We start from the raw sequence: 12,225 nt of genomic DNA, 5'->3' as shown, positions 1-12,225 counted from the left end.
GGGACTGTAGCCTTGCTTGGCTCTGCCTGCCTTTGGGTCTAGAATGCAGCTCTCCCGAGTTTCTTTCTGTGTTCCTAGGGAGCTCTTCTCTCTGCTTGTTCTTTATATCCTGGAAGTTCTCGTGGCTTCACCCATAACTGTGGCGTATTCTGCCCACCCTTTTTGAGTTTTCTCCCCTCTTGCTCCCACAGACCTACGATTGCTGCTTTAGCATTTATGGTGTAAGCACTTTCAACTCTGGATCTCCCATTCACATCTCTGCTTGGAGGGGCAGTGCATGTAGATCACAGCATGTCCGAAATTCAGCTGACCTTCTCTAGTAGCTGCCATTTCCCATGGTGGTGAATAAACCTGTCTGCCAGTTAGTCGGGCCAGTGCCCCAGCGGCGCCTGTGGCCCTCCTTCCTTCCCACCCCATGCTCTCTATGCTGCTTCTGTGGCATCTGCTATCAGATAAGCCTTGGGCATTGCTGCGATCTTCATCAGTTAAAGAGCTAGTAGAGTCGACAGATTCTCTCAGAGGAGTCTTAGAAGAAGAGTGAAAGCGGCTGAAACTTCAGCAACTTGGGGAACATTTGCTCATATTAATAGTAGCTAACACGGTGCTGTGTATAACCATTGGATCCTGCATCCCATCAAGTTAGGTGCCTGGAGAGCAGGGAAGGAAGACCCAGGAGGCAGAAGGTGCTTACCCAGAAGCGCCGAGTGTAACACTGGGAAAGGCGAGCCCGTCGTCACAGACAGTGTGTGGTGGGTGGATTCCTGAAGGGCAGAATGTTACCGCCACGTGGCGGAGGTTTGCTGAGGGAGTCTGAGCAGGGCACGCGCTTCTCACTGAGTCTCTCCTTCCACAGGACAAGTGGACCTGGACCTGCTGCGGTGCCAGCAGTTGAAGCTATACATCCTGAAAGCAGGTCGGGCGCTGCTCTCCCACCAGGATAAACTGCGGCAGATCCTGTCTCAGCCAGCTGTTCAGGAGACTGGAACTGTTCACGCAGGTATCTTTTTAAAAAGTTTTTAAAGCCTTATAAGAAAGGCAGTAGAAAGTAGACAAAGGATGTGAACAATCAGTTTATGAAAATGGACATAGATGGCTTATAAATATACAAGAAAGACATGTGGCCTGCCTAGCAACCACCAACTGTGGATAAAATTGTCATTGTCATCTTATAAGACAAGACAGAGGGCATCTGGTGGGTGGGGAGGGAAAAAGGTATTTTGATGCCTTCCCGTTTAAAGTGTGGTGCATGGGTCAGCAAAATTGATGGCACACGGGTATGTGTTAGAAATGCAGACTCCCAGGCTGCACCCCAGACCAAAGAAATAGAACCTGTATTGTAACAAGAAGAACCTACGCTGGTTCTTCAGATGCACGTGAAGCAGCACTCCGTGAACACGCTGCTGCTGGGAATTTCAGTTGGTGTAGCCATCTGATGAGCGTCTGAAGAAATGAGACGGACTTTGAAATTCATAGACATACGTATGTGTTTATGTACTTTGACCCAGCAAGTCATTCTGTGGGACTTTATCACATGAAGAGGCATGTAAAGATAATATGTTCACCAGCCGGGCATGGTGGCTCATGACTAATCCCAGCACTTTGGGAAGCCGAGGTGGGCGGATCACGAGGTCAGGAGATCAAGACCATCCTGGCTAACACAGTGAAACTCCATCCCTACTAAAAATACAAAAAATTAGCTGGGTGTGGCGGCGGGCGCCTGTAGTCCCAGCTACTTGGGAGTCTTGAGGCAGGAGAATGGCGTGAACCCGGGAGGCGGAGCTTACAGTGAGCCGACATTGCGCCACTGCACTCCAGCCTGGGTGACAGAGCGAGACTCTGTCTCAATAAATAAGTAAATAAGTAAATAAATAAAAATGATATATAAATAGTTGTTAACGCTATTTTTTTAAAAAAAATTTGTATTTTTAAAAATTTTTTTACTTATTTCTGAATATTTTTGATCTGTGGTTTGTTGAATCTTTGGATGAAGAACCCATGGCTACTGAGGGCTAGCTGTATATGTTTAGTGCCATGGAAACATGAAAATGATAAGTAAACAGAAAAGCATGTTGCTATGTGTATCCATTTATAGATATGCCATAGTTCATCTGTTCAGCAAAATAGTGACACAGTAATCTTTGGTGGAATTTTGGCTGTCTTTATTTTCTTTGTATTTCTCTATATTTAGTTTTCTAGAATGAGCTTGTGTCACTTTTAATAGAAAAAAACAAACATTTTTTGATCACCTACTATTGAAAGACATTATGCTAAGTGTTTTGGGGAGAAGTTCTTTTCTGTGATTATTGCTCTCTGGAGTTTGGATGAGGAGAGGAAGCAAATGCAGATGGCTCTGTCTGTCCGCAGGGCCAGGATGGTGAGGTGTGAGTGGTTCCACAGGCCCCTGTCTGTCCGCGGGGCCGGGGCGGTGAGGTGTGTGAATGGTTCCACAGGCCTCTGGAGCCAGTGGCAGATGAGCACTGCACAGTGGCAGATGAGCACTGCCTTTGAAGGCTGTGGCGGACACATGCCGGCAGACAAGCCTCTGCTGGTGGTGGAGCCGGGAGGAGCAGGAGTTAAAGTGGCGAGTCTCTGGAAGCGTGTTGAGCAGCTCTGCTTTGCTTGGAGCCCAGGGTTTGTCGATGAGTGGTGGGCTGAAGCTAGACAGGTGGTTGACATCCTGTTACAGAGTACCTTGGAGACCAGGGTGAAACTTGAGGCCCACTGGAAAGCTGTGGTAGGGGCCACATGGTAAGCATTGACCTTTGGGTGATACACCTGCTAGTAAGGTCTAGGAGTATCTGAAACGGGAGATGACAGAGATGGAGATTTGCTCCTGTGTCAGGTGATGAGGGGGAAGGCATGAAAATGGAAAGAAGGTTCTGGTGGAAGGAGGGTGCCATCCACTGTGATGGTGTCGTCTTGGAGATGACAACTTTGTGGGGAACCAGCAAAAAGTGGAAGATGCCTGCTCTTTCAAGCTTGAGTTGAGGGGAGAATAGAGAGTAGTGCGTTTGAAAAAAATAAGCAAGTCCAGTAGAATGTGGAGTTTGTGGGTTTGTTTCGTAATCTTAAGAGGAGAGGATGCTATGAAATTAATTTTAAACCTGCTGAGGGTGAAAGAAAGCGATTGAAAGCATAGAATCAATCAATAGCAGAGGTTGTAGGGAACGTGAAGATTTCCCAGTTGTAGAGACTGCGAGATTGGAGCCTGGGAGAATTGGATTGGCAGTTCTGTTCTGCGCTCAGCCCAGGGAGTAGTTACCGCAGACCTGAATCAGGATTATCAAGGCTGCTTTGGGCCAAGCAGGGACTCCGGACAGCTAGATTGACAAAACTGCTGTGCACCTGTTTTTTTACATTTTTATGGGAACACAGGCACGCCACTTGTTCACACATCATCTCTGGCTGCTTTTGCTCTACAGTGGCAGAGCTGAGTAGTTGGGACGGAAACTGTACAGCCCATCAGCCTAAACTATTTACTCTCTGGCCCTTTAAGAGAAAGATTTCCAGCCCCTGGTCTAGTTAGTCGAAATTGTCACCGAAGAAAACCAGTACATGCAAGTGCTGTGAGTGCCTGGATGAGAACCTAGATTGTGTGCAGTGGGCTTCAGGGCAGTGAATCTCCCGGGGCTGTGTCAAACACAGTCCTAAAGGCTGAACCTAAAGCTACTCCTAACAGACAAAAAGCCATCTCCCTGAGCACATAACACATTTGGAATTGGGGTCACTTAATGATCTCAACAAGGCTTAGCTAGAAAAGCTACAGCTAGAAATATGCACGTGGGATGTGTCTGTGTCGGGATTTGAAGCTGTGAGTGAACATGAAAGAGTGTGTAGGCCAGGCATGGTGGCTCACTCCTGTAATCCCAACACTTTGGGAGGCCAAGGGGGGTGGATCACCTGAGGTCAGGAGTTTGAGACCAGCCCGGCCAACATGGTGAAACCCCATCTGTACTAAAAATAGAAAAATTATCCTGGTGTGGTGGCGTGTGCCTGTAGTTCCAGCTACCAGGAAGGCTGATGCAGGAGAATTGCTTGAGCCAGGAGGCAGAGGTTGCAGTGAGCCGAGATTGTGCCACTGCACTCCAGCCTGGGCAACAGAGTGAGACTCCATCTCAAGAAAAAGAGAAAGAATCAGACCAAGTGCAGAAATCTGGAAAGGAGCATTTGTTGGCTCTAAGAGACAGATGCCCTAATGAAGGACAGACAGAGACTAAAAGCAGGCAGTGAAAGTGGTTTAGAGTCTAGTTCTTTTTTTTTGTTGTTGAGTTGGAGTTTCCCTCTGTTGCCAGGCTGGAGTGCAGTGGTGTGATCTCGGCTCACTGCAACCTCCAACTCCCTGGTTCAAGCAGTTCTCTTGCCTCAGCCTTGCCAGTAGCTGGGATTATAGGCACGTGCTACCACGCCCAGCTAACATTTGTTTTTTTGAGACGGAGTCTCACTTTGTTGGCCAGGCTGGAATGCAGTGGCATGATCTCAGCTCACTTGCAAGCTCCGCCTCCCGGGTTCATGCCATTCTCCTGCCTCAGCCTCCCGAGTAGCTGGGACTACAGGTGCCCACCACCACGCCTGGCTAATTTTTTGTATTTTTAGTAGAGACGGGGTTTCACTGAGTTAGCCAGGATGGTCTCAATCTCCTGACCTTGTGATCCGCCCGCCTCGGCCTCCCAAAGTGCTGGGATTACAGGTGTGAGCCACTGAGCCCGGCCTAGAGTCTAATTTTTGTTTGATGTCTGAATCTTGAAGATTTTGGTTTTCTATCACATAATGAGGCAGAAGTCATACCTGATGTAACATGCTCAGTGCATCTTCTTTAATAGTAAAGTGGTGTTCGCAGTTGAAAATCGAATCTTACACATATTTTGCTTTTAAATTCAGATGATGGAGCAGTGGCATCACCTGACCTTGGGGACATGTCTCCTGAAGGGCCACAGCCCCCCATGATCCTCTTGCAGCAGCTGCTGGCCTCGGCCACCCAGCCGTCTCCTGTGAAGGCCATATTTGATAAACAGGAACTTGAGGTACAGCCAGGCAGCCTTGACAGTTTTTAATCCACAGTACTAAATTGTGAACAATTTTTTTCTAGATGTATACTTTCTTAAGGATCTATTCTGAATTTTAAATGATAGTATGCAAATAATTCTAATGATGCATTAGGTTTTAACCATGTTTGTGCATAGTCTGCAGAACTTGATAATACTAAAGACGGAGAGGGTTGAAGTTTAACCTTATTTTGGATTTGTGTAACTCATTAAAAAATATTAACTAGATGCAGCATGGGTTAAATGCTCACATCTTCGTGAAGGGATCTTTTTCCAGGAAGTAGAGTTATTCAAAGAGGCTCATCAGGACTCTGGCACCCGCTTGTTTGTTTCATTCACTCAGGAGCCTCTTCGGGTGTGCTCTGGTGCTGCCAGCCTCTCAGCTCTCCCCATGCTGTGGAGCAGGTGAGGGCAGTGGCGAGGCGCACGGTCAGGGCTATAGGCTGTTCCCACAGAAGAGGCCACGTGATTGAGTGTAAGAGGGATGGGAGCTTTCATGGCTGGCAACATAGAGGATTAGAGATGTTCCAAAATCTTTCTTGCTGTGTAATACATTAAAAATCTGGATAACATATCAGAGACAAAAATAAAACTGTCAGTATTCAGTTTGGCAGTCAGAAATTACCCTAACAGAAACCCTCAGCGAGCAGGGCACTTCTCGAAGCAAGGGTCCAGGTGAGGCAGCCTCTGCCTTGGGCGGGTGGGAGCCCTCCCCCAGTCCTAGAATGAGCTGGAAAGATGGTGGGGGGTGCAAAGGGAGAAAGCAAGAAACGAGTGTGGGCAGGAAGGGAGGAGGTTGGCCGTGAGCTCTTCTGAACTCCAGCTTCTTCTCAGGTCTGGGAACCTCTGAGGTGAAGGTTCATTTCAAAGGGCCCGGTTGTGTTTCCAGTCTCCCTGGCAGAGATAAAAAGAAGACGCTGAGCAAGTTGAGAGCACATGGGGTGGTGCGCAGCCTGTTGGGAGATGCCAAATGTTGACACCTAGAAGGCCATGTAGAGGTGTCTTTTAGGAATTACGAAGGACTGTTGTACCAAAAAGAGACCTTCCGCTGTTTTGTCTCCATGGATTCTGATGGAAAGTCGTTCTTATCTCTTCTTTTGTATGAAATGTCTTTTTTCTCTGGTTGCTTTTCGTATTTTCTGTTATCTTTGGTCTGCAGTTTCACTGAGCTGGGCTCATGTATGCCACGGTGGCCCGCCCCACCCATCCCACCGTCCTCCTTGAAATTTGCTTCAGCTGCTCGCATCTTTGGCTTGATTTTGTTCCCCTACCAAACTGGGAAACTTTTGACTCTTGTTTTTTCCCCCGTCTTGCTCTTTTTGTTCTTTTCTGGAAATACTCTTGTACATCTGCTACACTGTTAGTGAGTTTCCTTTTAGAATTTTAATAGAAAGTCTTTTTTCTCGTTGTTAGTAGCTTGGTTAGTTTGTCTTGACCTGTTTGAAAGATCAAGATGCTTTGCTTTGTTGGGCCTAATCTGTTATGTCCATCCAAGAAATACTTTATTTTATATTTCTCACATCTCTTATTTCCATTTGGCTCTCATTTAATAGTTTCATATCTCTTCTGACAGTTCCCACGTTCATCCCTTAAGTCTATCCTTTTTTTTTTAGACGGAGTCTTGTTCTGTCACTGGGCTGGAGTGCAGTGGCGTGATCTCGGCTCACTGCAACCTCTGACTTCTGGGTTCAAGTGATTCTCCTGCCTCAGCCTCCTGAGTAGCTGGGACTACAGGTGCCCGCCACAACCCTGGCTAATTTTTGTATATTTAGTAGAGATAGGGTTTCACCATGTTAGCCAGGCTGGTCTTGAACTCCTGACCTCGTGATCCACCCACCTTGGCCTCCCAAAGTGCTGGGATTACAGGTGTGAGCCACCGCGCCCGGCCAGATCTGTCTTTTACTATACATTTTAAAACATATGATAGTTATGTTGAATTTCTTGTTTGCTAATTCTAATGTCTGCCCACCTGTTGGTTTGCTGCTCTTTGCAGTTTTTTTTTTCCTTGATTATAGTCAGTTTTTGGTGGTGGTTCTTCACATATGTGGGAATTTTTATTTCATTCTGGTTTCTTTGGACATTACATTGTATTGGCTCTGGGTTCCTCCTCCTCTGGAGAATGGGGAGTTTTCTTCTCATAGGCAGCTCAGTACCTGGCACTCCTTGATCCTGAGGTGGCTTGGTGCTAGGGTTTCTGATAATTTTTTATATGCCCTTAGCCGTGGTTGTGAATCCTTAATTGTCAAGGATTTAGAATCTCTTCTGGGCTTCACTGGAAGCTCTGACATTCTCCTCCCTACCTCCAGTTGGTTGAGCTTGAGCCTCAGGTGCTGTCCTGGCTCTGGGCAGCTGGGGAGCCCCTGCAACCTTCCAGCATTCGCTTTGTGCCGAGCCCAGGCTCTTCAGAGGTGCTTCGGTTTAGATTCAGCTGTAGATAAGCGGGTAGTTCCTCCGAACATTTTGTGGTTTTCCCTCTGCGGTTTCTTTCTCAGGCAGGCTTTCCCTCACATTCTGGTTGCTCTGGCAGGCGGGACCCCAGCCCCTGCAGTGCAGGAAGGGGCACTGTCTGTGGTTAAATGTGCATCTTGCCTGCGGGCTTCTCTGGGTCAGGGCTTGTGCTCATTTTATTTTTGATTGCTTCAGCTATTCTCCAGTGCCCTCAAGCAGTTTTAAAGAATATTTTATCCAGAGTTCATGATTATTATCAGCCAAGGGTTAGTCCAGTGCACCCTAACTCCCCATTATCAGAACCAGAACTCTTGGCTCAATCTGGCTCTGAATTTTAAACTTTGAGGATGAAAACTGTCACTTCCAAGTTACCCAGACTTCACTGCAGAACCCGAGGCTTTGATACTTCTGAGCACTGGGGGACTCCACAGTGTCCTCGGTTTCTTCCTGATTCCTTCCTCACATGCTCAGTTTAACAAAATAGCACATCAGTGCCATGAGAGCAGCTCGGGAGGGAGGAGGATCAGAGATTGCAGACTGATCAGGGGAGTGCTGTCGGGAGCAGGACCAGAGATTGCAGACCGATCAGGGAAGTGCTGTTTGTGCTGTCGGTGGGGAGTTCCCAGCTGCAGAGACTGGCAGTTTAGGTGTTCACTGATTCATTGCAATGTGTTTCCCAGCTAATACTCTTTTATTTCTCTTATTTTGTAATACCTTGTTTAACCTCACGTGGTTATTTAACCCTTGAATAGTTGAGGGTTGGTTTAATGGCACATGAGAGTCCTGTGTCATTTCTGGCCTGTATAAAACACATGTGCCTGTGGTCACCATCGTGCCCAGTTAAGGCGGGGGGAATGCCTTTCTCCCTGCTCCCACCTCAAGCCCCTGTGACGGCTCGCTTAGGGCTGTAATGACGTTATCCTTAATGGACATTGATGCTTGGCTAATTTAGTAGGCTCTCTGTCTGCTGAAACAGGAAAGTTATTTTACCACCAAGTATTTTCTCTGCATTGAACTGCGAAACTTGGCTTTGTCATTTTCTAACATGTTTTAGGAACTCACTGAAAAACGCACATGTGAATGTGGGCTTTCTAGACTTGCATACTGCAGTTCACAATAGAAGGCCATCACCCCGTGTTCCTAGACTGTGTAAGCTCGCTGAGGGCACTTCCCAAACCTCCCAGGACCCTCTTGTCTGCCCAGGCTGCTGCACTGGCCGTGTGCCAGTGCTTGGCTGTGGAGTCCACTCACCCTTCGAGCCCAGGATTTGAAGACTGCAGCTCCAGTGAGGCCACCACGCCTGTCGCCGTGCAGCACATCCGCCCGGCCAGAGTGAAGAGGCGCAAGCAGTCTCCCGTTCCCGCCCTGCCCATTGTGGTGCAGCTCATGGAGATGGGATTTCCCCGAAGGAACATCGAGTTTGCGCTGAAGTCTCTCACTGGTGCTTCCGGGAATGCATCCGGCTTGCCTGGTACTTCATTTTCCTGGCCTCTGCTTGCGTGTGTGTGGGTTCCTGCTGCAGGGCTGTTGGCTCACGGTGGCCTGTGGTGGGCTGTGTGTGCTTCTCTTAGGTGTGGAAGCCTTGGTCGGGTGGCTGCTGGACCACTCCGACGTCCAGGTCACGGAGCTCTCGGATGCAGACACAGTGTCCGACGAGTATTCTGATGAGGAGGTGGTGGAGGACATGGATGATGCTGCCTACTCCATGGTCAGTGCCTCCTGTGTGACCGCCTGCACCTGGGCCGCTGTCTCACGCTCTGACAGTCTTACACCTTGGCTTTCTCTGTCCCTTGAAAGAACTAACTGTATCTACTGTGGACTGTTTCATAAAACCAACCTATGGTATTGCAGGGCACAGGACAAAGCTGTGTTTCACTCTTGAAGACGTGATTGGGTTTCTATATCATAATTACTTTTAGCTTTAGAACAGACCCTTGTTCAAACATCTAATGATCTTTGGTAGCCATTAGAAGATATTTTATTAAAATACCATGTTTTGACACGTCAGTTTCTGACCTGAGTAAATTGTTCATAGGATTAGTTTGGAAGTGCCTTGGAAATTTTGTATCCTTGTAGCTTTTGAGATCCATTTCTGCCTACTATGCTACTGCTATTACTCTTTTTTAAATGAAGATCTTTATAGGGAGAATAAAGGCTTTCATCGTCTACTTTTTAGTATTTTAGATTTCACAGACTTACTTCTTTTTGAGTAGGTTTATCGAGTTGTCCTTTTTTTTTTTCTTTGAATGTATTTATCTCTTGTAGTCTACTGGTGCTGTTGTGACGGAGAGCCAGACCTATAAAAAACGAGCTGATTTCTTGAGTAATGATGATTATGCTGTATATGTGAGAGAGAATATTCAGGTGAGTAATCGTCTTAAGCTGGAGCCTCGATCCGTTTTTCATTCAGCAGATATTTGAGTATGTCCTATATACCAAACATCAGTGGACAGAGGTCCCTGCCCTCAGGGAACCTGCCTTCTGGTGCTAGAAGACACACCTCACCAGTGAGCTCATGACAGGCTGGAAGGTGCTGTGTACCCTGGAATGAGAAAGAGCAGACCACAGTAAAGGGGTGGGAGTGGGGGCACAATGCAGGGATAGGGGGCTGCAATGAGAAAGTGAGATGGGTGCAAAGCCTGCAGGGTGTGCAGGGTGGCTCAGAAGGACAGGCACCCAGACAGAGGCTGCTGTGGCTGCCCCAGAGTAGTCAGAGGACAGAGGGGCAGATGATGGGCTTGGGGGAAGCCAGAGAGCACAAGTGGCCTGTCCACGGTGGACATGGCGCAGAGATGGCGGTTTTCTGCTAGCCCCACTTGTGACGCTTCCTACATACCTTTCCTTGTTTTTCTTACGTAATTCTCATTGCCATCAAACTTTAAAAATCTAATTATGTTTTATATAGTCCTTTATCTACTTTAAATCATTTCTTGTCCTAATTCTCTTGTTTTAGTATATTTTAGAGAAAATCCCCCAAATCATCTCATTTCACCTGTATATATGTCAGTATGTATCCCTAATAAAGAATCTTAACACGGTGACATTTCTGTTTATCAACATTACCTAACAACATAAATAATACTTCCTTAATGTCATCTCATACCTAATGCTTGCTTGTAGTTTTCCGGTTTTCTCAGAAGTGGCTTTAATGGTTAGTTTTTGAACTTGGATACAGCCAAGATTGTATGCCTTATCTGCATTTGGTTGATGGATCTTTGAAGTCTATTTCAACCTAGAGTGGTTCCCCCTTGTCTTAGCTCAGTCTGCTGTAACACAGCACCGTAGACCTGGTGGCTTCAACAGCAGATACTTATTTTTCATGGTTCTGGAGGCTGGAAATCCAAGATCAAGGTGCCAGCTTGGCTGATTTCTGGTGATGGCCCTCTTCCTGGCTTGTAGGTGGCTTCCCCCCCTTTTTTTTTTAGATATGGAGTCTCGCTCTGTCGCCCAGGCTAGAGTGCGGTGGTGCGATCTCCACTCACTGCAAGCTCCGCCTCCCGGGTTCCCGCCATTCTCCTGCCTCAGCCTCCCAAGTAGCTGGGACTACAGGCGCCGCCACCTCGCCCGGCTAATTTTTTTTGTATTTTTAGAAGAGAAGGGGTTTTACCATGTTAGCCAGGATGGTCTTGATCTCCTGACCTTGTGATCCGCCTGCCTTGGCCTCCCAAAGTGCTGGGATGGATTATAGGTGTGAGCCATCGTGCCCAGCCAGGTGGCTACCTTCTTGCTGTGTCCTCCTGTGGATGTGGGGCTGGGGATGTGGGGAGCTGGAGCTAACAGGGGAGGACTGGTGTCTGTTTTTTTTTTTTGAAATGAAGTATTGCTCTTGTTGCCTAGGCTGGAGCACAGTGACACGATCTTGGCTCACTGCAACCTTTGCCTCCTGGGTTCAAGCGATTCTCCTGCTTCAGCCTCCCGGGTAGCTGAGATTACAGACATGCACCACCACGCCTGGTTAATTTTATATTTTTAGTAGAGACGAGGTTTCTCCATGTTGGTCAGGCTGATCTCGAACTCCTGACCTCAGGTTATCTGCCCGCCTTGGTCTCCCAAAGTGCTGGGATTACAGGCGTGAGCTACCACGCCCGGTCTGGAGTCTCTTATAAAGACCCTAATCCTGTTGGGTCAGATCCCCACTCTCAGGACCTGATTTTACCTTAACGACCTCCTTAGAGGCCCTGTCTCCTAATACAGCCACATTAGGAGTTGGGACTTCCTGAATTTTGCGGGGGACACAAACATTCATTTCATAGTAACCCTCCTTCTCCCTTCCTCTCCTTTCATGCTGTTTATTTGGGGGTGAAACTATGTCTTCCAAATGTCTTATAGTCTGGATTGGGTGGTGGCTTCCTTGTGGTGTTGGCTAACATCTTCCTGTCTCCCTGTTTCTCCAATACAGTAGGAGTTAGGGTTGGAGGGTGGTTGGACCAGGTGAATCTCAGGCAGGAAGCTTCATAGGCATGTACTCCCTCCTGCCCCTTCTCAACAGGCAAACAGGTTTGGTGGGTGAGGTCTTGTGAGCCTGCTCCTTCCTTGATGACATTCTGTATTAATTGTCCATCTCATAGCTCCAGTAGGCATTAGCGTCATCACCTAGACCTATCATTAGGGGCTGCACCATAGTGATTTTCTAACTTCATCTTTTCTGAGTTCGTTAGCTGGGAAACGAAGCTTTGTTATTAACCTTGGTTACTGTTGATAATACAGGGAGACTATCAGTTTTCAGAATGATGCA

General features: G+C 47.4%; 1 protein-coding gene across 7 annotated transcripts in view; it reads left to right on the top strand.

Moving 5' to 3' along the window:
- Positions 1–12,225, top strand: part of HERC2 (HECT and RLD domain containing E3 ubiquitin protein ligase 2) — a 135,740-nt gene that overhangs the window by 119,490 nt on the left and 4,025 nt on the right. For all 7 annotated transcript variants that reach the window (XM_026447194.2, XM_026447193.2, XM_026447191.2 and 4 more), the window contains 5 exons: positions 854–997; positions 4,879–5,021; positions 8,694–8,961; positions 9,062–9,198; positions 9,756–9,854. In XM_026447194.2, coding sequence (XP_026302979.1) covers positions 854–997; positions 4,879–5,021; positions 8,694–8,961; positions 9,062–9,198; positions 9,756–9,854 — 791 coding nt within the window. The remainder of the gene's footprint in view (positions 1–853; positions 998–4,878; positions 5,022–8,693; positions 8,962–9,061; positions 9,199–9,755; positions 9,855–12,225) is intronic.

This window comes from Piliocolobus tephrosceles, chromosome 6, assembly GCF_002776525.5.
Source record: "Piliocolobus tephrosceles isolate RC106 chromosome 6, ASM277652v3, whole genome shotgun sequence".
NCBI lineage: Eukaryota > Metazoa > Chordata > Mammalia > Primates > Cercopithecidae > Piliocolobus > Piliocolobus tephrosceles.
The sequence above is the reverse complement of the archived record's forward strand: the minus strand, read 5'-3'. Positions and strand labels throughout refer to the sequence as shown.